At 35.5% G+C, this 26,008-nt stretch overlaps 1 protein-coding gene across 2 annotated transcripts in view; it reads right to left on the bottom strand.

Annotated features, from left to right (window-relative positions):
* The window catches only part of LOC145666620 (coiled-coil domain-containing protein 125-like), a 149,452-nt gene extending 127,831 nt beyond the window's left edge, over nucleotides 1-21,621 (bottom strand). The window contains exons 1-2 of one of the 2 annotated variants that reach the window (XM_081734074.1): nucleotides 21,501-21,621; nucleotides 12,052-12,160 (exon numbers count right to left, since the gene is read on the bottom strand). In XM_081734074.1, coding sequence (XP_081590200.1) covers nucleotides 12,052-12,153 — 102 coding nt within the window. In that variant the 5' untranslated portion in view covers nucleotides 12,154-12,160; nucleotides 21,501-21,621. Of the gene's footprint in view, nucleotides 1-12,051; nucleotides 12,161-15,242; nucleotides 15,953-21,500 lie in introns of those variants that run through there. The other variant, XM_081734066.1, reaches the window with a different exon arrangement.
* Nucleotides 21,622-26,008: the final 4,387 nt, after the last annotated feature.

The raw sequence follows: 26,008 nt of genomic DNA, 5'->3' as shown, positions 1-26,008 counted from the left end.
CAAAAAAATGATTGAGTTTTTTAAAACTGAAATATGAAATTTAAACGACTAGTATGAAGTTGACCCACCCAACTTTATTTCGTAAATGGCTCTTAATATTTTTCGAAGCAAACTATTTTCTCTTAAACTAATCAATAAGAAACGAAAAACAAACTTGACTTGAGCTTTGAATCGAAATTTAAAAGTAGAATAAGCGGCGTGAAGTAGCCCATCAAATGTATTCTGTAAATACCTCTAGTTGTTTTTTTAAAATTTTTTCTTCAAAACAATCAACGATCAAAAAACAAACCACTTTCATCCAAAACCATATCGTAAATATATTCTTGTTTTTCTTCAAAATAATCAACAACAAACCCATATCAAACGACTGATTTTAGTTTTCAATCGAAATTTGTAAGTACAGGGACCAGGGCTATCCTGTCCATATTCCAAATTTGTTTTGTAAATATATCTTTATGATTTTCGAAATAAATATTTTTTTCTTCAAAACAATCAAACGATTGGCTCTGGGTTTGGATCAAAATTTAAAAGTAGGGGAATTACAGTGAAAGAGTAAATATCTCTTTATAATTTTTGAAGGTAACTATTTTTTCTTCAAAAGAATCAATAACAAACGAAAAACAAACGATTCGCTTTGATTTTGAATCAAAATTGAAATGTGAGAATCGAAAGTAAAGTTAGTTACACTCCAATCCGAAAGTTAACTACAGTCCAGTTTGTAAATATCTCAGTACGTTTATCGAAACAAACGATTTTTTTCTTCAAAACAATCAATAACAAACTAGAAACAAACGATTGAGATCGGTTTTAAAACAAAATTTGAAAGTGGAGGGACAGTGTGAAGTTGCCCCTAACTTTATTTTATAAATATCTCTTGAAGATTTTTGAAACAAAATATTTTTCTTCAAAAGAATCGATAACCAACAAAAAACATGTTATTGATTTTGGTTTTGAATCGAAATTTGATAGAGAACCACTTCACACTACCCACACTAACTTAATTTTGTATATATCTCTGTTTTCAAAACAAACGATTTATTATTCAAAATAATCAATACCAAACAAAAAGCAAAGGTTTGTAGCCCCGTATTTATTAATTGTGCGCCCCTGTGTTCTACATAATTTGCCACCCCCTCTCACACAACCTTATGATTGATGATTATGATATTGAGTTTAACGTCCCGTTCAGCAGCGAGACTATATGAGACGTGGGCCTACTGAGTAACGTGAAATCCGAACCATACGAGCTCCCGCCGGGAATCAAACTCGGGTGTCCTACGCCATAAGTGCGTACGCTAACCGCTTAGCCACGAAGGAGCTCCAAACAAACTTATGTCTCAAACAAGGAAACAAGCTTTGATTTTGCAAACATATCAGCTCTTGTTAAGTAGCAGTTTAGGTATTACAAGTTACAAACGTTACAACGTAATTTTAAATAGCCTAATTCTCTCAATGATGACTATGATGTGGTATTCTGTCCAAAGATAGGTGTTTGATCTGAAGGTTCCTGGACAAGCTGAACCCATGGATAGTGCCATTGCCTTCCATGGGATGATGATGACGTACCAAGGACGGGACCTACAACTTAACTTGGGATCCGAACCTCTTGTGTCCCCACCGGGAATCTAACCCAGAACCCTTTGATTACAAGGCAATGAGCTTAACCGCTCATTCATTGGGGACACATTCTCTCAATACTGGCATGTAATTTATTCATTTATTATTAATTTTTCATAATTTACTGTTCGGAGAAAATACATTTTATTAATTTCTAGAGAGAGAGAGAGAGAGAGTAGTCTACTAGAGATCTAATGGGGGCGTGATTTCGAAGCTGGGATTGGCTGACATCCATCACTGAGACACCAATAATTATTGGTGATAACATAAGAAAAATAACTGTTTGCATTATTAACCATCAGCAATGGTTTAATAGCATCCATATTAATGATACAATAAGCTGTTTGTCTGCCTGTCTGTCTGTAGCGCTTTTCAACTCGAGAACCATAATGGATAGAAAAATGAAATTTTAATATGTTTTAAGGCTCTAAGAGAAATGATCCAAATCACCGTTCCAGGTTCTTAGGTCACACTTGAGCTGAGATATGGGTGGTGCAAAGTACCCACAAGAATAACAAGGAGCATTTTAGAAATAATCGAAAACGACCAATATTAGAGTTGATTCATAGGTTTTGAGATCAATGAGATAAATAGTGACAGTTTTAGTCCAATTCAACTTTAAGGTCTTACTTCACTCTCCAGGGAGGGAGCGAGATTTTAAAGGTAATAGAAAGCGACAAATATTAGTGTTGAATTCATAGTTTTCGAGGTCGCTGAGTTTAATGGTATCAGTTTTTATTATGTTCAAGTTCATCCTCACCCCTTAGGGTGAGTGTGGGAGAAAGTGACTTCTTTAAAATAATCAGATAACCTAGCTTATTAGTAACTACTGTAATTAGAGCGAATTAAACACATTAAGATATTTTCTCGCGCTTGCGCGGGACTCTGCGAATTGCTAGTTTTAAATGTTACTTTATTGTGAATCGTAAAAAAGGCCAAAATTTTGCAGTTCACTAAATTCCACCGCTCTGTGCTCGAGCACAGAATAGCACTTACGTAAATACGGGTCTTAATGTATGACTTCGGTTCCGAATCAAAATTAGAAAGTGGCGGGTGGGCAATTCACAAACGTCTTTCATATATTTGCTATAGTTGTTATCAGCGCCTTGTCCGAGGCGGAAAGACTCATATGGTCCTCGTTAAAGGGGATAAATTATTAGAATTACAATCCTGGATTTTTTATATATTCTATTAAAAATAAAGTTAATGAAAATTTTAAGTTATTGTATTTTTAACCAAAGAGTGTACTGACTTCTTGCTGGTGTCATAATGAAATGATTTATGAAGTTTTTTTTATATGAATTTCGCTTTAATAGGTGTAATGTTACTGAGTCTGCTATTTGTGGCCACTAATAACACTTTTTTAGCACCATAAGTATTTATTTTTGCAGAGTTTCTCGAAAAGTACACATAAGGTTTTGTCCTCCCGCATATCAGTTTCTTAGGTTCAACTAGCTTTATCGATTGATATGCATATCTCATCTTTGGACAATTTTGTACAATAATCTATTGTAGAATTTAAACAGATAATATATGTAGTTGTTTTAGAAGTGTATTAATACGAACATCTTATAAACCTTAAGTGTAGAAGTAGATTATTGCATGAATAAATTACTATAAAATTTCCTGTAGTTACATCCTTCCATCAGTTTCAGTGTATACAGGAACGAAAGCTAGTTCATAGAACAAAATATTCCTGTTAGGAATAATGTTAATAGCAAATTCTTCCCTGCAAAAACACAATGTAACGTACTTTATTTTATAAAACATTTAGTAGCTTATTTTACGACATTCTCCTTTTTGATCAATACATTACATTAGTTATAAATGTATATATATTAATAATTGCATATATATTATATTAATATTCTTAATAATTATTCGATTTTGAGAAAACACAATGTAATTTTTTATGGGATTCCAATGATATCCCAGTTCGCCACGAAAATTTGCCAAGAATGGAAAGGTGAATTTATACCTCATTTAAAGAAATATGTTCTAGGGTAACTTTCGTTTAAAAAAAAATGTTGACGCAATATGGCATATATTTTCTTTGAATCTCTCTGGGAGGAGCTGAAATCAGTGAAGTATAAAGAGATTGATTACACACCATCCGAATATTTTTTTAAAAAATCCAAGATATCAAATAAATGTTAATCGATTTTGATAAAAGTTTTTTAGTTACTATTTTCTTTTAGGATTCTTCATAGTCTTTAGTGCTTGGGACCAGTCAGGAATAAATCGATGGCTTTACCCCTAGTATAGGATAAATTCCCCCTAAAGGGGGGAAAGGTGGATCAAAGCAACCCCATGTTGTAAACCTTCAAAACAATTTTGCAGGATAAGCTATACTATACCTTTCGTAATAATAATAATAAATTTGACTCAATATGATGCATATTTTTTGAGGCTTCACAATCATCCCTACTACCTGAATTTAAAATCAATCAAGAACTAGACATTGAAATTATCTCATTTCCCTGGTGTTCAAATATATAAGTGTTCTACAATTACATACGTAACATTTGTTCTATTTTGATATGTCAATAATGAGGGAGTGAATCCCTCCTGATTGTAAATAGAATATTTCAATAGCAATTTCATAGGTCTCCTATTTTTATAAAACATAGTGTGTATTTTGTTCGAGATTATAGACTTACTCGTAGGGGTGCAGAGGGAGAATATGGGAGGAAAGGGAGAACCCACGAACACAATGTTTTCTTTAGTTAACGTCTCATGTTATGCATCTAAATTAAGGGAGATGATGATGATGATAATGAACGAAATTATGGAATGAAGACGACAGAGAACAGGAGAATCCCTTGAAATGTCGATGCACACACGATTTGCCACCACAAAAACAACTTAATGAAAACCGGGATCGAACCGGGGACCTTACGCACCATAGATAAGCGCTTTACCATTGAGCATTTATAGTTGAGTTCTTTACCTATTTAACGAAAAGCAGACAAGTTTCACTAACATAAACTGTCGGTCGTTTAGAAATCCTAATCCAAGAATATCAGTGTCTTATAACTTTGAGAGTATTAAAAGATGACTCTATTAACAAAACTGTACTGACGGGCTTCCACGACAACTTATTATAAAGGTAACCAAGAAAATTCTGTCGATTTTTGTTGAGACCTATGTTCAATTGGCTCCCACATCGTGAGTTGAACCGGATGGAGATAATGCCAAGGCCAGTTGTTGTTGTGGGTATATCCAACATACTACCTGGTTGTGGCAGTTCATTTACACCGTGAACTTGCTTAAGGACAGAGTGAGCATGGGACCTCCACAGAACGTCATAAGTGCATGTATGGTGTACGAGTTCAAATTCGGGTCAATCCCTGCTGCAGCGGGGCGGAAGATATACCAGGCCTTTGGTGAAATACGCGGACAGTGCAGCATTGGTTTAACAAGTTTAAGGACGGTGACGTAACACTCGAAGACGCACCACGTGCCAGAAGACATGTACAAAATGAAGATCGTCAGCCAGCGATTCAGGCGAGTGGTTTCCAGACATACGAGGTACTGGAACTACAATTCAGTGTAAGTGGATAAACTATTCGGCAGCACCTCCATCAACTTGGGAAGCACTACGAGTTGGGAAGATGGGTTCCACATGAATTGACTCCGGGAAAGAAGGCAACACGAGCAGACACATGTGTTTGTTTGTCTTCTAGTCTGAAGAAGGGGCCATTTCTGGACAGGGTGTTGACATGTGATGAGAAGTGGGTCCTGTATGAAGCTTTACGGTACCTTCATCATTGGTTAGCATCCCATGAAGCGGTTCCAAAACAGCCGAAACCAGCACTGCACCGAAGAACGTCTTTCTGTGTGTTTGATGGACTGCTCGCGGCATCATGCATCGAGATCTGTTACAAGCAGTTGAACCGCGTTCAAGAAAAAGTCAAAACTCTGGAGCCAGCATTTCTGAATCGCAAAGGAACAAGAGGACAACGCTCAGCCCCACGAGGCTAGGATGATCCGGGACACCATTCTACGCCTTGGATTGGAAACCCTATTGCATCCGCCACACTCCCCGGACATTGCACCTCAGATTATTACCTGTTACATTCCTTGGACAATCACCTTAGAGGACGCCAGTTCAAATTCCTAGTAGAGCTGCAAAATGCACTTGATACCTTCTTTGCTTCACGGCCCACCGCGATGGAATCCATGGTCATCCGAAACGTTGGCAAGCTCATCGATGTTTTTGGGGATCATTTTTGATCTTCGAGGTACGTCTTAGGTGACATATTGGTGTTAGAAGATGGTGGGTGAAAAAGCGATATAACTTTTTTGGTTTCATTTATAAAATGTGTACCCCTGAAAAGAATTTAACTGTTACCGCCTAGCGGCTTAAGCTGATAAGAACTATGTCAAATGAGTAGAAGAAGGCGTAGTCACTAGCGTGAGAGAAATAAAATGTGATGAACTAGGAAGGTGGAAATTTTTAGAGAAAAAGTATAAATTCTGATGGAAATGATATGTTACGTCTACCCCTGAAGTGGGATTTACCCATATAAACCTAAGCAAATATTGCCGACTAGCGGTAAACCTTAAATCGCATGATTGCCAAGCAATGAGGCTATCTACTGAGCATAGTTATATTGTAGAAAATGCAGAGGTTGGCAAGCCTTATTACGCATTTAGACCACAAATTTCTCAAGTCAGCAAATAGACCACCAAGATTCCGCCAATAGACCACCTCAATCAGCAAATAGGCCACTTTCATAAAAGTAGATAATGGAAAGTGGTCTTTTTGCTGACAAATTTCCGCAACTAGACCACTTGCAGATTACTATCTATATGTGTATATATATGTGTGTGTGTGTGTGTGTGTGGATGGGTAGGTATTTGTGGGGGTGGAGGTGTTAGTGATGTAGATGGGGGGCGTGTAGTTTAATATATTTATACATATGTACGTGTGTATGCGTGCATGGAAGTGGTGTCATAAGTGTATATGTTTATGTGTAGATGTGTGTGTGTCAGAGTAATACCGGTCTGCCTCTTAATTGGGATGTCTCTTAGATTTAATTGGCATTGCCTCTGTAAGACATCCCACGCACCCAATCTAATGCCATCCAAGGAAAAAAAAGATCAATATGTATAGTGCCGATTTTGAAAAAAAAAAAAGACGTAACTACATCCGACCGTCTGCCCAGCGGCCCAAACGCCCTCCTTCCACTGCCTGTTCCCCTGTCTGTTAATCCAGCCACCATCAATCTTCACCTTTGACCCTTTGAAGTCTCTGAAGATTGATGGTACACTATCCCCACCCACCCATTGATCCGACCACCCCATTTAATCAAAGCTACGTAACCTAAAATCAGTTCTGCATACCCCTAGTGATCTGAAAATTTGAAAAGAAATAGATTTAACTCGCCAAATATTGAGAACTATTAAACACATTTATAATGAGGAACAAATAGAAACAATAGGAATAGATTCTTAATTCAAACCATACATAATATATAGTATACATGTAAAAATTAACAATTGCTTGCTTATTTGTTATATATTATTTTATTAACTGCAAACTAAGGTTACCAAATGCAAACTATCATCAGAAGGGCCAAAGAACTAATGCAGATTATAATTGAAAGCGTTGAAAGAAAACCAAGAGAAAAAGATACATTTATTTTTTCACGAACAAATCTTTTTCAAATCAGGATAGTAAATCACTGAATGTTTTAAAGGATTTGTAGTTCAATGTATGGACAATCCGCTCTATTCACTATGATTATAATCTATTTACTAACATAGACTGAAATTTTGAGAAATTCAGACATTATAAGTACAAAGAGTAGTTTTCTCCAGGCCAGGTAAAGTTATTAAACAATAATGCCCTAAGAACTATATGTGTAGATTATTCCCCTTTTTGTCACTTCTCAACCTCTTTCGTACTCTCAATACCTCTTTCGGTTAATTTTTTTTTAAATATTAACTAATTTTATTTGTTTGAATTTTACATTTCACATCTATAATCTTAGAAACAAGGATGATGGTGAGAAATTATGATTATGATAATGAAATCAATATTAACATTTTATAAAACTGAGCCCATGACATCTTTCCCTTTTACCACAGAACACTTAAGTATGTACCTAGTACAAAGTATTTAGTAGTATTAGTTAACATATGGACTTATATGCTAAACTATATATTTTAAGAAAAAAAAGAAAAGAAAAAGAGTGAGTGTCAGCTCGGGGTAAGGTTCGTCATCTCTGTAATATTACGAAGTTTATTATATTTTGTTACTACATCAACCACCACTGAATTTTGTATATTATGGTTGATTATTATTACTGATGAATAATCTTACTTATGTTTATATACTAATTAGACATTGTCTATTGCTTGTAAGGTTTAACGGCAATAGAATATTTTATTATATTCTCTTCTATATTTAAATTCAGTACTGAATGTATGTATTATTCAAAGAATACTTATGTTTATCTGAAGTGGCTCACAGAATGTACTCTGTATTATACGTTTATTCAGTGGAAATAGTACATCGAAAAGTTCTACGATGGAATGAACTGAAAGAGGAAGATAAGATTGCTCAGGATGAGAAAGAAGATTGTATACTGCGCGCTGAATTTGACAAGACCATAAACAAACAGAAGAAAGGAGGTATTGATATCGTTCCAACAAAACTTATCAAGGACACAGGTTGTCAAATACATAATCTGTTTCGCCAGGTGCAAAAGGATCTATGCCATAGAACAACTTCTAGAAGGCTTTAAAAAGTGTCTTACTGTATCATTACGCAAAACAGCGTCTGGCGTCAAATGTGAACGATATAGAACCATGAGTTCAGTAACGTGACGAAAATACTAACGGCCAAAGTTCTATGGACAACTGAAAGAAAGCTGCAATCTGTAATTCAGATGATCAATTTGAATTCAGAAGAGGAAGGGGAAACGCGAAGGAGTATTGGGTTTGCATTTAATCTTGAAGAACAGGATACGAAAGATAAGTATACGTATATTGCCTTTGTCGATGTGGAAAAGTCACTTGGTAGAGTTGATTGGAAAGTAATGTTTAAAATGCTGAAAAGGTTGAGCGTAAATTATAGAAATAGCCTGGTAATACAACGGCTGTATAGAGATGAAACCACTGTGATAAGATGTGGCGAATATATTGAGGAAGATGCTATCAAGAAGGTGTAAGGCAACCTGCGAGGTTCCCGGTAAGGTGTAAGCAAGGTTCTTTATCACCTATTCTATTTAATGGATATATTCAATAGAATGGACGAATTACGAGAGAAAATAAGTAAAATAATAATAATAATAATAATAATAATAATAATAATAATAATAATAATAATAATAATAATAATAATAATAATAATAATAAATAAATAAATAAATAAAGGAGTGAGAATACATAGTGAGCAAGTGGACTTCTTTGGAAGTGCCGGTGACATGGCTGTGTTAGCAGAAGATAAACAAGAGTAGGAGGCCATGCTTAATATGATTGGTTGAAGTACTCAAAAATTATAATATGAAGATCAATTGCTCTAAGACAGCTAAGACAAAGATAATGGTAGCAAGCAAGAACAAAACAAAGTTAAGATGTTTTATTGAGAAGTTGGAGAATGTGTCAGCTTTCACGTGCCTGGTTGTAATATAACACCAGATGTAAAAGGTAAAAGTTGTTAGCAGAATAAATCAAACTAAAGCCATTTTTAACAGTAAACAGAACATATTTACTTTCTGTAATATTGATACGAGAATTCACAAGAGCTTGCTAACTAAATTTATTTTTAAATGGTAGCAAGACCTGGATGCTCGGCTAAATAGATAAGAAACGCATAACAGCCTTTAAAATGTGGTGCTCCAAAGTAACAAATTCCAAGAGTGGACAAAGTAACAAATCAGAAAATATTGAAAAGGATTAGATACGAGAAAAGAGGAATATCTGGTGTGAAGACATCGTACGTCATGATGACTAGTTAAAAGGTTGCTAGAAGGATTTAGAGAGGGAGAGAATCCTAGGGTAAGACCTAGATTATAGTACATACACCAGATAATTGAAGATACCGGTTGCAAAAGCTACGAAACACTTACAAAAGGCACACTGACAGGGGCTTCCAAATGACCGTGCATTATGGACTGGTTCACACCAATCATATGACTAAATACAAAAGAAGGAGATTCTGTTTAATATACTACCCAAGATATTTTTCATGGGACGAGTTGTGCTGCAGAAAGAAAATGGAATAAAAATTTTTAGTTGATAGATGCAAGTGAATAAATTTGGGGGGAAAAGTTAGGAAGTGGAAGAAAATAGCAGAATCTGCGGGATTAATGTCATTAATTTGAACACACATGGCCCGAGATTAAAGTACGATACTTTAAGCCAGAAGAGAATTTTATACCACCGAGATGCTATTCTCACAATTATGTGGAAGAAAACTAGAACTAAAAATATAAAGCAAAATTTTATAAGAACTAAAACTATAAAACCCATAATGTTCCTTTTGTTTCCCTATAGCTAATCCAATTTAAAGTATGAGAACATAGTTTATGATCAATCTAAAAATTCCAAACGAGATTAGTTCTTTGCATTATTTTTGTTATATATCATATTTACTACTCACCCAAACATGGAACGACAGCGATATATCTGTTTTGAAGATGGTGAAAAAAAAAAAAAAACGAACGTAAGTACTTCACTGCTTACAGACGTCATAACTCAACACACACATATGCATATATACATATGTGCCGCCCGATTGCACATATGTATATATACATATGCACATTGCACCGCTCGATTGTCATGGATTCCCTGCCAAGAAGTGATCAAGATGCCAGAAGAGACGATAGTCAAATACAATAGAGCAGTAGAATATGATTGGCGAGGAAGGATTTCATACTTCAATTTATAGAGTGTCTGCGCCATCCTTCGAGCGTAACATGGAAGTTCATTTTCGTGAAATAAAAAGACATTATATTTGCCACTTTTTGCTGGATGGTTGTAGACAAGTTTTCGGTGATTTGATGGAGTTCTCCACTATAATGTTTAGCAGTGACGGTTTCACCTTGATGGAGAAAAACATGATGAGGGCGGAGAGGTGAGTTTGGACGTTGATCACGATCCAACCAGTTCTGACCGTCTGTGGTTGTCGCAGCAGAGCCATTTTTCATCCAATTGACACTCTGATGTAGCAAACCTTCCCGGTTATTAAGTACACTCAGAGAACTGCACACTACCAGATGAGGATCCTTGTCGCCCAGTGTCGACTCATGTGACACCCAATCCAACTTTATCACCTTACCGATTATAGGAAGCCACCGAAAGTCACTGGTGAGAGTCTACGTCCAACTCGTCTGCAATGATACGAATACTTTTTCCAGGGTTTGCTTCCACAATATTGCTGAGGAACTCACCAGAAATCCCTTTTGTTGATTGCTGTAGTTCTCATTTATCAATCCCTAGTCACAGACAAGAAAATGCACTGTTGATGTTTTTCGCGACTAGATAGTAGAATGCCTCAGTTTAAGCTCGTAAAGAGTAAGCACTCACAACTGTGTGGTCTCCGATCCTGTTGAACAATACACTTCATCTTGACTGACTGGGCACCTCAGTTTGTTTAGTGAACATCTACTGAGTTTGTGAAGTCGTACGCGTGATTTCGGCTTATTCATTGGCTGCATTATAGAGAGTGGTTTCTTTGCAAACATAAAAGCAGACATTCCGATCGTACGACCGAAAATATATTGTATTTCATTTATTCTCTTTTTTTCAAATGTTTTCTATCTTTCTTGAAAAGCGGTTAAATTCTTTCCAAACCCCTATACTATGTAGAATCAGTGATTTTAATAAAGTTCCGGGTTCGATTCCCGGCTGGAGATCATGTGGTTCGGATCACACACTCTAGGTTCATGTCTCACATAGCTTCGATGCTGAGAGGGACGCTAAATCTAAACTAAACCAATTAATAGCATAGCTAAATGAATAATAACCACTACTATTTTTTCTTTCTATTATTTCAACCCAGGAAGTATTATGGCCGATTAGACGGATTTCAGTTGGTTGGTGTGTGGTCAGCCCTTCACATTACTTCGTTGTTGTCTCGTTCTGTATAGACTGGAGTTCGTTTCCTTTTAATCCAATGGTCCCGATTGTCTCACGATGGTGAGACAACAAAAGAATGCTATGCATTCGTCAGGAATCGAGCTCGATACCATAGTTCATGAAAGACATTGCAAGAAGGCCCTGTGGTTCGATGGGAGCATAACACATTAGTAAACCGTTAATAGAAAGAAATATAAAGCGCTGAGATCCTCGAGAATATGAGTAACATTTTAAAAATATACAAAAACATTACACTCCTTGTAATTGAAACCAAGATTTTACTGTTAATGGAAGTAGAAGGAATGTCTATAATTAAACAAAGATAAAGAAAAAGCTTACTTTCTTGAGAGGGAAGAGATACATCTGGCTCTTCTTTATGTAAATTTCAAGGTAGTTGGCAAGAATAAGGTGATTCAACCATATTTTCTTCTCTGAAGACATCTAAAACCTGAAAAGAATGAAGAATATTAAAGTTTTGTTCACTTTATTCAATGATATTTAAGAAGTTATATGTTCTCTGTAAGAGTTTTCTTACCTTGTTTACTACAGTAAAACCTGGTTTCAACGGACCCTTTATTAGACGGAAAACTGTCTTAAACGGAAATATTTCACAGTCTCATGAATTTTGGACTAAAAAACGCCTAAAAGTACCTTCATTAAGTGAAAACTGTGTTATGTGGACAACGGAAGACAAAATAAACCTTTAACGGAAAATTCTGAGTTCCGGACTGTAGCGTTTAGAAAATTTTTAAACATCCTGTGAGGGGCAAACATATACATTATACTATCTGCAATAAATTCTCTGTTCCTTTGTTAAATCTTTCTGGACAATTTTCCTTACGGAAAAACGTCTCTGGTTTACTAAAGTGTAGTATCTGAGGCTAAAATGTGTGCAGAAAATGGAGCAGCCAAGCAGCAATATATACAAAAATGCCTACTTGACTATTGGAAAAAATAAAGGTAACGTGTGCATAGCATATATTATGTTTATTTGAAGATTTTGTGTATTAATTTGTAGAAGAAAGAAGTACTGTAATTGAACAACGTACGTACAGCAATATATTTTCCCAGTATGTCCGTTATTAGCATATATTTTTAAGGAAAATTCTACCTCCATTAAGCGGAAACCTGAATTTAATGGAAATTTTTACGAGTCTCGCTCGATTCCACTAAAGACAACTTTCACTGTATTATATTTAAGTTAGAATTCAACATTCTCAATATCAACAATTTAGAAATCAACGGATAACCCCTTTCATATCATTCTTTCATTGCAGTTGTTTTTACTTGCTCTTTTTATCTTGTCAGTCAAAATCATGGATCATAGAATTCAATAAATGCATAACTAATACTAGGAATGCAATGGATGTACCCGATTGCAATGAAATGAGCTGAGCGAGCTTAAACTACGTAATCATTCCTGGCCATTATGCAATAATAAATGCCATTTTTAATTGTTGACAAAAAAATCGCGTGAAAACTTTTTCCCCATGTTAAGTCTATGCAAGCGTTTTTCGGTGATTATTCCTCGATGGTACATCGGCTTTTTTATTTCGACCTATGTTGTCACTCAGCACGACATACTCTATCAGCGTGCTAAGTTTTCTTGAGATCGGCCAAACGGTCTGGGAGGAAGCGTTTTTCGGTGATTATTCCTCGATGGTACATCGGATTTTTGATTTCGACCTATGTTGTCACTCAGCACGACATACTCTATCAGCGTGCTAAGTTTTCTTGAGATCGGCCAAACGGTCTAGGAGGAAGCGTTTTTCGGTGATTATTCCTCGATGGTACATCGGATTTTTTATTTCGACCTATGTTGTCACTCAGCACGACATACTCTATCAGCGTGCTAAGTTTGGTTGAGATCGGCCAAACGGTCTAGGAGGAGTTCGCGGACAACCAAACGGCTAACCCGAGTATAAGAGCTTCGCTTCGCTCAGCTCAAAAAATAACAACAGAAGTAAACTAAAAATAATGAAAAGACCATCTCCAACAAACAACGTGTGTAGTTAGTTCAAAGCATTGAGTTCACTCCTCCTTCCACTCCACTGCAGAAACGGTTCCTTTTTCCATCCAAACAACTTGAATACAGTGACACCTGTCAAATTGGGTTTTACAGAGCAAGAAAACTGTACGCAATGTGAATCAATCTCTCACTTATGTAGCAGAGTGAAGGTCTTGTAGTAGGCAAAATGCTGATAAGAAGATATGTACGTCATGGCTCTGACCCATGGAAACATTAACATATCCTTCATAGTAGAACAGTGTCAAAATAATGACTTTGTCATGAGACGGGCCATTAGTGATTTAATTAAACGTTATGCACAGCATTCTTCTCTACAGCTCTTATTACCAAAGGAATTGCATCTAAAGAGGACATCAGTGGAACTTACAAGATCTGAGCTAAAGAAGATCTGAGATATGGCTGCCTATGAGAACCCACTACCTCAGCATGTTACGGTCAAACGGTTACATGTGGCCTACGTGCAATCCATTACAAATTGAGGCTGTAAACTGTCCGCAAGGGCAGCTGCATGCGTTAACATTATGGAGCAAAAGAGCAAGGGCAGAAGGATGTACGAGCGCCACCTATTTAGTACCGCTGGATGTTTGTTGTTATAATGCAGGAAGCTTAAATTTACCTAAAGGTCAAGGGTTTGTGGAAAAGGTCGGCCATCACCTACAAAGCTGTTCGTCGAAAAGGTCTATGTAACTTGGTACATCAATTCAAAGTTTCTCAAAAGATTTTATGACTTTTGCTTTCTCCTGCTATAGAGGAAAGGTCGAAACCCAAGTCAAAATTAATGATGCTTATTCAAAACATGTTCTATCCCCAATTTATACAAATGAAATACGACATGCATTGTATGGAACTGGACCAGGACCATGGCCACCGGCAAGGGAAGGATGAACGCTAAGTAAAAGCAACACTGCCATCACCATCTGCTTTCCCATTCATCTCATCTAAGTATTGCCCAAGTTCAGCAATGATTATACAGAAATCGATACATCAGAGAGATTAGGGCGTTGGCCTGTGCTACTGGACAATTCTAAGGAAGCTTTTACTGGTGAAAACAAGGTGTGTGTAAAATTGACTAACAGCCTTTAACTCTTGTCTTCTGAGTTATTTCTTTTGATTGCTTAACAATTACCACCAAATAAGATGAATTCACATCTTTCAGGTAAGTGAAAGCGATTTAACCAACTCTTGACTTCGGGAAAGTCATTTCCAAGGAATTTGTGAGAGTCTGGAACAGCGATAAAATTGAACTTGCTCAGCGAGTTTCCTGAAAAACAATTCAAATGGTTATATATATATATATATATATATATATATATATATATATATATATATATATATATATATATATATATATATATATATATATATATATATGTGTGTGTGTGTGTGTGTGTGTGTGTGTGTGTGTATGTATATAATTTTTGACTCTTCAACAAGCTTGTTTCTGAAAATAAAGAGAAAGATGCTATAGTAACATAATGTTTAGATCTATCATTATACTTACTAACATCCATAGCATTTAAAGCAGGCGTAGACAGCAATTCTAACGTAGAAGCTGGTTGCAAAATCTACAACTGTAACATCCATCAGTAACAGCGACACTTCATTGCAGGTACTGGATATTTCAGTTCTTTGAACATGTAACGTTAGAATCTTCTGCTAATTGCATGTAATATTGAGTATGATAATCTCAAATGCACTATAAAAAGTTAATAGCAAAGTCTTGAAGAGGTTAAAGAGTGTTGAACAGTCAATTATAAGCGCTGAAACATTACAGAATCTTCCCTAAAATAATCACGGGAGGTTGTTCGATGTCTCGACAATCATTTACTAAGCGTTGAGAAGCAACTTTGTACTCTAGATTCTTCTTTGGATGGACACTGCCAGTTAAAAATTTGAATTTCTTTGTTTATTCACAATTTAAACCTCAATAATTTTTGAGTTTTCGTGTATACTGTTCACATGCAACTAGTCATAAAATATTTTGTACAGAATGTTGTCTTGTCGTATGTATGTTATGAAGTTTTCGAAGTATTCCATCTCATATCGGGACTTCCTGTCCATGTAGTTTATAATTGATTGAGTATATATTTTTTCCATCTTCAGCAACATTATGTCCATGGAAAAAAGAAGAAAAATATTGTGTTGACGAAGGTTGTACACAATTGTATATTCTTTCAACTTCATCTTTTCTAGATTCTTCTGGTCGTTTATTTGAATTGACTTGTTCTTCACTTTGCATTGGCATTTAATGGCAATTCAAAAAAAGTCTTGGTGTGTGATAGATATTATCGATTTACACAGTTTTAGTTTCTTTTATATTTAAAACCTGGTAAGTCCCTTTGAAATTAGAAGAGCAACTGTTTTTGCAAATGCAGTGGTTTTATATTGAATATTTCTTCTCCAAATTTATTTCCGTTACAACCTTCTGATAAATGGATCACAAAAGTTATGGAACCCCTCTTAAAATTAACTTTTTTTTTTTTTTTTAGCGTATTAGAAGTACATAAGATTAGTGCATTCAAAGCAAGGAGTTACCGTATCTGTTTCACAGATGTGTTCATTGTGTTACTCATGATCATGTCGAAGCTATCTGCTTTATCAAACTATATTTTTCAGTATATTTTACTAATTTCTTCCTATAATATGAAGTTAGGCGCTATATTGTTCTCTTAATCATCCAACCCAAGCATTTCTTAAAGATGTAATTAAGGACTGTATGTACACATTTTCCCTCTGCATCACAAGTTATCTCTGTAGGTCTTGTACTCATGGCACAACGAATATCAGTTCTTTTCTTTAATTCCATTCTGCGAAGAATATATCCAAGGTAAGTTTAGATCCATTACTCCTTCTAAACACATGTAACTCCTTCTTCCATCGTTTTGATTCCTGAAGGAGTATTTTTGGATTCAAAGGAAAACCTTTGATTGGTAGATCTGACGAATGAGAATCTGCCTGTAAAGACAAAACGCTTTAAAGAGTCTACACTTCTTAAAATATTAGATATTTCAATTATATTGCCTATTAATCAATGTACTATCATCACATTTTGGAAGAAACTGATTCCTAGCTGAGAATTGTGCTTTGTTTTATTGTACTTAAGATTACATAGCTCATCAATAAGTATAAAACATCAAAGTGATTTTGGGGATGAGTATGCAACACAGATATGTTGCTAGTGGAGAATATCTTTTGATGAGAAAACACACTTGTTGCTAATGTTGGAGCAAGCCTTCATAAATTCAAATTCTTAAAATTTATTAATATCTGAATAAATTACTATTTCGTATATTCATAATTTCAGGCTAAGAATCTAATGAAAACAAACAACAGCAAATAATTACATTTAGTAGTTAATATTGTGCGAACTCTCTGAAACTCTCTGACAGGAAGACAGAACGCACTAATCGCCCAACACATCAAAGTCTTATCTGTTCGTAAATACTGTATTTTCAAAAACACATTTCGCTTTCAACTATGGTAATCAGAAATACAGTCCCCTCTTAGGGAGCTGCTATTAATATTTGCAATTACTATTTTGTTTATTATTCTTGTATATCTTATGTATTCTTAGTTAATATTGATTTAGAAAGAAATTTCGGCCGGGCAAATTAATTATTCCAGTATATATAATCTACAGTATATTAATTCTTATTTTTAATATAATTTTGTTTAGCTTACTTGTTAACTAACAGCAGTTTTCCTTTACGAAACAATTTTTTTTAACAGCTCACTTAGGGGAGAGCCAGTTACGAACGCTAATCTTGCTTTTTTTAAATTTTTTCTGGCTTGTGACCGTTGACTGTGACTACTATATAAGAGCAGGAGAATCATAGGTGGGGGAAGATTAGACTAATCTGATGTTTTCGTTAAAATCGCGATTTTTTAGTATTCTTCTGCCAATTTTGGGGGGATATGCGTGATAAATGGTTCTCTCCTATAAAGGGCTGGATTCATTACTTCCAGATAAAATGATCCGAGACATTTTTTTCCCTCTTAGTATGAATAAAGATTTACTATAGGTTAATCCTTGGACATTTTCCTTTTTATCTTCCCATAAAGGTTATTAGAACTTTTTTTTGGAGTATTTTGAAGCTTTGTTTAAACCCTATGCATCTAGACTAATCTGAGTACATTGCTTAGAGAAAGATACTTTGGGGGCTCGTTTTCGTTTTTTTATCTTTTATTTTTTGTTAATCAACTATGCTATTCCTCCTGGGTGCACACAGATGTTAAATGAGCCGCTTATACTCTGTGGACACAAGTTCTGTTCTCGGAATGTTTCCTTAAACGAGAGATGGTGATTAGTGAATGGGGGACGAAATTGGAGGTGGCAGAAATAAACTCTGAATAATTCAAGTACAGTAATTAATTGTAAACAAATATAACTTTAGTTTCATAATTTTAAAAAAGTTTAAAACCTCTGTTTGTTGGGGAAAAGTTTCTTCTAGTTACGCCACCCAGAGTTATAATTGACCCAGCATACATTACGGAAGAAGTAGAAAAAATAATCGTGCAAAAATAAAATAATTGTTCCTTCCATCAATGTACGTATTCGTTTCCTAGCTACTTCGTACTCTATACAGATAGATCTGCTTGTATGAGTCATGTAAACAAAATCCCTATAGAACTATAGCAAAAGCTATATATAATTTTCATAACAACTGTTTGAGACTCTACAGTTTAGTGCAATTGAAATCTGAGCAGAGAATTCGATTAGATAATGTTGTCATTTGTGACGTGAAATTGCAATAGATCTTTTCGCTTTTGTTTTCCAAAATGTGTTTGATGAAGTTATTTATTGGAGTGTGAAACTCCGAGGGAAGGAAACTATAAAATAATAGAATGAAAACATTACTAAAATTCCCAGATTACAGTCAGACGAAAAAATGTGTAGGGGTGATTGCTTATTCCAGGGATAGCATATGCCAGGAACACCGCACCTGCAGCCCCCCTGAATTTCTTTGGCAACTTTTTCTTCTTCCAGTGATGTCATTTTTCTAAGAGTGATTTGCATCCCATGAAATAATTTCGTACTGGAATAAAACAAGTTAGCGGAAAGGTCATTTTGTTTTTCGTGTATAAAAGTAATTTTTATGTTCAATATTTGAAATTATTTACCCTGCTACATATAAATGAAGGTGACAAGCAAATATTCCAGTACATTTATAACGCATCCACTGTTTCTACGTTCAGATGCTCTTCATTACTAGAGTTTGATTTTGTTTATGAGTAGGTCGATGATTGTACCGAAGGACATGAGCCTTGATGTACCAAAAGAGCATGGGCGGAGTTAGGGATGCGCACGAGACGAGTCGAGATAGGATTTTCCTGACAAAATTTGAGTCGAGACACGGCTCTTCCAATAGAGAAATATATATTTTTCGAGTCGAGACATCACTTTTTCAGCATATTTTCGAGACGAGACAGCCACAAATCTTGTCTCGTGCGCATCCCTAGGCGGAGTTATGGGGGGCATGGGGAATTGCCCCCCAACTTTTTGAGAAAAAATAAAAATGCCACCTATAAGATGGCCACCTACCAAGACCTCCGAGACAGACCAAAAAGTCTGCCCCCCACTGCCCTTCCAGCAGATAATTCCTAGCTCCGGCTATGCAAAAGACAATACCGTACTTTGGATATAATGATCACTATTTTTTGCAATGCTCTTGTCAATATGATCACTATTTTTTGCAATTTTGGAACCAAGGTGTCTAATTAATTGTATGTTCTTTCAGCAAATGGTCTATTAAAACTGTGAAATGTGCCGGAGTTCCTTTGTATTATCCCAAATGCTCTCAATAATAGTTTCCTTTTAAATGCGATTCAGGGTAATGAAACGTAACCTAAATGGTATGTTATAGAGTTATAGCTAAAGCTATTATACATAAAATGAGTATGTCATAAAACACAATTTACTTAAAGATTTAACAGGCTTGACAGCTGTATGCCAAAAGTAACATAATCTATTAGGGGATTTCATTTGATGTTATAGAATTTTAAATAAAACATGAACACATTATTTTTTGAAAGACACTGCAGACTAAAGTTAAGGTATACAGCTGTGAATTACTTTGTGTATGAGCTCTTAAAGTGTTTGGCGTAAGAGTTCCCAAGTCTCGGTTTGGCACATCATCTTGCTTTGCAGGTGAAGATCCATTCTCTCGCTGGTCGATCAGCTGATGTGAATCCATCGAAATATGGTTCTCCAATCCCTTTCTCTGATTGATAGTTTTGTTCTCGGTTCGTTTTTCGGGCCCCACCTTCGGTCTCTTCCAATTGCAAATTTGTAAACTGGTACTTAGTGTAACATCTACAATTATGACGAAGATAGCCGTCATCTCGGGTGTCCATGAAGGTTGTGAACCTCAGATACGTACGTCTTCTTGAAACCTTCTTTGATGCCATCGTACTACATCGTGGAATCTTGTAGATAAAAAGCGGAATGAAACTCTTGACGGTGACCAAAATTACGGAAGAGTCTTTGAACTTTTTTCGTCCTCATTAAAAACAACTAGGAAGTTTTAATTCTACTCCATCAGCAATCCATTGTATTTCCACAAGCTGACACATGGGGAAGCAAAATACAGGCAAAGGGGTGCAATGACAGGAGAGAGAATAAGGAATTGCTGTAAAAGAGAAAAGCAGCGGAAGTCGGCTAAGAAGGAAGTCTGCATAATGTACCTGAGTTTATTGTACAGAGAAAATTAATTTTAAAAAAAGTTACAAAAGCGCTCAAGAGAGCTTGAGACCACATCAATAATGTGTTTATATATATATATAATTAAAGATAATTTCTTGAATTGACATCAACGAGGATCGAACCCATGGAGTTTTCGAACACAATCATCAACAGTAGGGAACAGGAAAAAGTCACATGGAGTTAGATCATATGATTAGGAGCAATGGTGTTCGACGGTGATGTCTTTCTGCAAGAAGCTAAACACCATTCCTTAAGTGTGACGCAGACCACTGTCATAGTGCAAATGCTGCTATCCAAATGCCCATTTGTCCGGACGTTTACGTCAAACGGAATCGCGTAATCGTCGTAGCACAGTTGCGTACATGTCCTTATTGACAGTTTGGCCACATAGAACAAATTTACGATGTGCGATTCCGAACATGCCAATAAAATACGACACAGTAACAATTTCAGCAGGATTGGCCTTCTCTTGCCTTTTAGGATGATTTCAATGGGATGGCATTAGCTCGGTTTTCTGTACCCGTCAACCCATCATTCATTTTGTATGACGATACTACCCAGAATTTTCGGACCATTGGCGGCTGTTTTCTTCAATCCCCTGCTGATGGTGCCATGAGCGTTCTTCTGGAACTATGTGAGAATCCTCGACAGGAATTTCGCTAATACACGCCTAGATCTTCATGTATGATTTGGTAAAATTTGGAGTCAACTGATATATTTAACGCCTCCGTAGTTTCACGGACAGTCAGTCTATGATGGAATTTCTCGGACCGAAAGCGCGTACGATAACCGTAGTCACAAAGCTCTACATTGATTCGAATCCCATCAAATTGTCAGTATACTGTCTCATATAGACTCAATGCTGAAAAGAGGCACTAAAAATAAATTCTACTATGGACAATTATGTTAATTGAAATTTTGTATTCATGGTTTCGACATACTAATGTGAACGTGATGCCTTTAATATTTTTCTCTAATGACATTCCTCACTGATAACCTTCAAAAAAAGGTCAATAGAAGAAACAATTATTTTATTCTACTTGATAAGGAGCTTACCAAAGCTGCCTACACAGCACACGTGACCCACTCGGATCAAGACAGATTTTTTCACCAGTTGAAGGAATAACATTCCTTAAATATCATATGTAGGGTCACACAGTGACATCAGGGAAAGTCTGGAAATAAAATGAAATAAATAATAATTGGCATGCAGTTTAAAGTAATTTATTTATTTGTTTAAAAACTCCGAATAACACAGGGTGCCCAAATTATAATTGAGAACTTTTAAATTACACATTATTACACATTTATTACAGATTTATGACAGTTATTACACATTTCAACAAACGGGTCTTTTGGTTAACTTTGCGAAAGTAGTCGTAAGTTTGTAAATTTGTGTATTTCGTGCTGACGATGCTAGTGTACCTTAAGAAAAAATACAATGTGCGTATACTATGAAGTGTTATGCAAATGCAATGGAAATTTCGCCTTGTTTTATAAGGATCGTTTGTCATCTACCATATTATACTGCAGTACGTTGGCTTAGCTGAGGGAAAGTTCTAACGCGATTTTTTGAACGTCGAGCAATAATAGAAATTTTCTTGAAACAGAAGAATCGTCCTCTGGATGAGTTACTCAACAGTGAGTGATTATGAAAGGATTTTATACAGATTTAACTAAACATATGAATGAGTTTAATTTAAAATTACTAGAAGAAGACCAGGTTCTGCCTGATTTATGCTCTGACACTAAGTCCCTTGGACAAAATGATTGTGTTTCAATCCCAATTTAAAAGAAAAAGTTTCACGCATTTTAATACATGTCAAACATTCAGTCAGCAAACTGAGACTCCATTTCCGGTAGATTTTGCAATAGAAGCTTTGGATACTTTAAAACTAAATTTTGAGTCTCGTTTTTCAAATTGTGATACAACTACAAACGACATTAAGATTTTTTCAAAATCCTTTTAACGCCGACATAGAGGCTCTTGCCACAGAACGTAAATATATTGGAAAAGATTGATTTGCAGTGTAGCGATAGTTTTAAAGAAAAATATTTAAATTCCTCATTGGTGAAATTTTCTAAGAGTCGCACTCACACAGGTTGATCAGTTGCACAAATTTGCTCGAAGCATTCTTTCAACTTTCGGAACTGCTTATCTGTGTGAAAAAAAAATATCCAAAATGAAATATACAAAAAGAAAAATATTTACAAATTCAAGTTAACTGATGAGCATTTGAAGTCACTGTTGGTAATTTCCACTAGTAAATTTCATCCACAAATGGACAATTGCCAACGGAAAATTACATAAATCTCATTAATCATAAGTATAATTTTTAATTTAATTATATGAATTACCTATGTATGTAACTTGTTGTAAGTTTAAGAATAAATTTCATATCTTTAATTTCAGTTTAAATGTTGAATTTTATTATGTATGTCAGTTAATGTGTTTCTTAATTGATCGAATAAAATACCTGATTATTATTTTGCATGATTTACTTAGTAAATTTTACAATTCAAAATAAACTGTGGCACCCCGGATTGATGGTGCTCGCAGGTCGGTGTTGACCCGTGGGCCGTAGTTTGGAGATCCCTGGTCTAGTAAGTGCTTTATATGAGATTGATTCTAAGTTGCACAAAAAACATCAACAAGAAATAATAATAATAATAATAATAATAATAATAATAATAATAATAATAATAATAATAATAATGCGAGAGGAAATTACTTCGTTGAATGAGTTGTATTTTATTCTTACTTTGATTTTTTAAAATAGTTTGTTTATAACACTGAAGACTATTCAAAGGAAGAATAGATCAGTCTTACTTGTTCCTCCTGGTGACAATAGAAAACAGGTAAATGGACTTGAATCACTGATTGGAAAAAGGGAATAAGTGCATTGGACCTAAGTTTTCAATAACGCTAAAAAACCTTCTAGAGGCGTTGTTTGTATTTGTTGCAAAAAGTGTATAATTGATTACTTGTAGCAAAGCTACTAACAAACACTAAGACATTAAGAAGAATCTTGTATTGCAGCACTGCAATTGGATAGAAAAGCTTAAAAATGGAAAAAATATTCCCTTTTTCCAATCAATTAAGGTTGGACGCAATTGTAATTGTTTGTAGGGTATGTAATGTGCAGTTTATGATAGAAAGCTATGAAAATTTACATGTTGAATGCAATGTTGTATGTAAATCTTGGATATATTTATTCGAAATATCACGCATGTTAGGCTTCTAACACTTTTATTGTCATCGTTTTCTGTACAGCACATGTTATTCGTACAGCAAGAAAAGTAATAAAATAGACAACTGAACAAAATACGTAGCAAAATACGTTGTCACAGTAGAATGGGTTTACATAGGGTCCTATCCGTCTGCATCTTCGTCTTCTACAGTTTTTTGATCAGTGGTTTTCCATGAACAAATCATCCTATAAAACTGTATTGGTCAGGTATGTATTGGATGATTTGTGAAGAATCGTTGATCTTTTTCTGATTGATCGAGACTTGCCAATCGTATGCCTTTGACGTTAGCAGTGGAACGTTTGTGACATTACTTTTGAGTAATCGAAAAATATCAGTTCTTACTCCATTGATAAACCTATGAGCTTGCACATAACCTGGAAATTCTGCTTTGTAAACAGGTCTCTATTTACTTACTTGGAATTTCACTGTTTTGTCCACAATGCTACCTGAAGATTTCTTGTAAATCGGTTACCACCAACGTTTAAAATCTATGATTTCTTCATTGACAACTTCGTAAACCTGAAATGGAGTATCAGTATTTCTTGCATTCGCAGTCATGTGGTTATACTGTGCTGGTAAGTGTCGTTTGAGTTCTCGTTTGATTAAAGCAAAATTTCGGTCACATGGTAAAAACTGTGACCACTGACAGGCAAATATTGCTGTATAGTGGTGAACCGTTATGACACGGTCAGGCTGAAAAGCATTCATGTCATTGCATGACTGCAGTTTTGACCACCACTTGTATCACTGAAAACATGTAAATCTGTAACTGGTTAGGGCAAAAAAGTTCTCTATAGATTGTGCAATGCGAAAAGAAAGTGAAGTATCGTAACGACAGCAGAGGGCTTTGGTGGTAGTCTACTTACACATAGTCTCACAGTTGTGGTGGTGTCCTGAAGTGACTGGAAGAAGGAAATAAGGAACGTAGTTATTCCCTTTTTCTAATCAGTGAGATATTTTGTCTTCTACATTGGTCATATAGAGTTGCCCAAACATTCCTATTTTCTACTCAACGATGTAACTATCTTAAAGGAACACATCTGCTATCTCAGGTTAAAATCGCAAAAAATTGTACTTATTCCCTTTTTCCAATCAGTGGTTCACTTGTATACTGCTGATAAAAATTAGTTACAAGCTGATTTTTGGTACACACGTTCAGAGTAGCATTAGAAGCAACACTGGAGAGTTCAATTGATGGCAATGGTGGGAAACCTGGGAAATTGCCGCCACCTTGAAAAAACTATTTTTGGTCATTTTTTTTCTTCACAATTTTGTTTTTTGTGCTAAAACTATGCAAGACACGCAAAAATGTTATTGGACCTTTCTTGTAAAGCATTAAATTTCCAGTACATTGAAGAAAATTGCAATTCTCTAAAGCAGTGGTTTCCAACAGGTGGTCCGCGGGACCTTAAAGGTCAGTGGAATTCACTACAGGACACGCAATTTATAGTTGTGAAAAGAGTTTTCTATTATATTTGCAAGCAATGCTTGAACGTACAAATCGACTTACTACCCAAGAGTATGAAGATTTTGTGGAAGAAGGGTACTTCACCGTACGGAGAAATGGAAGAGCATGGACAGGAACATGGACTGGCATGACAATTGAGCAGACGCTGATGCGATCCATGAAGACTTCTGGAGGCCTGACTCAAGAAAGGGGAGTATCCTCATCAACGTTATCCAAATGGGTTTTTAGAAATGCCAGCTTGTATTGAAGTTTGTTCTCAACTTGAAATGTTTGTTAATCATATGTTGGAGGAAACCAACACACTTCCGCACCTTTCCGTGACATGAAAGATATTGAAATGTTTGAAAAATGACCACAAGATCACCTGCCTTTTGATTTCCGAAATCACAACGTCATGTCCTTAGCAACAGGAGTTGTTGTTAACGACAGCATTAACTGCTATAACAGTGAAAAAATCGGAACAAATCTGGCAAAGTTCTGGCAAGAATTTCCATGATGTCACCTATAAGCATAACTCAAGAGTTTTGCCATTCTGTTGTAAATAGACACACCAAGATAAATGATACTGTACTACCAACAACATCAACTGTACTCAGAGGTATAGCCATAGGGGGGCATCGGGGCCAGACCCCGCAAATGATTTCCTAGACCCCTCAAATAACCAGTTTTTAAAACATCATTGTAAGATTCCTCGCTTCAGTCATTTAAAAATAACAAAATTTACATATAATTAATAATTTATGGTAAATTATTTACCGAATTTAACTTTGCTTGTGTTTGTAGAGTGACATATTGCAAAATATCTCTCCTGACAAGTTTTTGTAACGGTTCTGTGAAAAACAGA

Source organism: Thermobia domestica, chromosome 1 (genome assembly GCF_964235325.1).
Source record: "Thermobia domestica chromosome 1, izTheDome1.hap1.1, whole genome shotgun sequence".
In the NCBI taxonomy this organism is placed as follows: Eukaryota; Metazoa; Arthropoda; class Insecta; order Zygentoma; family Lepismatidae; genus Thermobia; species Thermobia domestica.
This window is presented reverse-complemented; position numbering and strand designations above follow the sequence as displayed.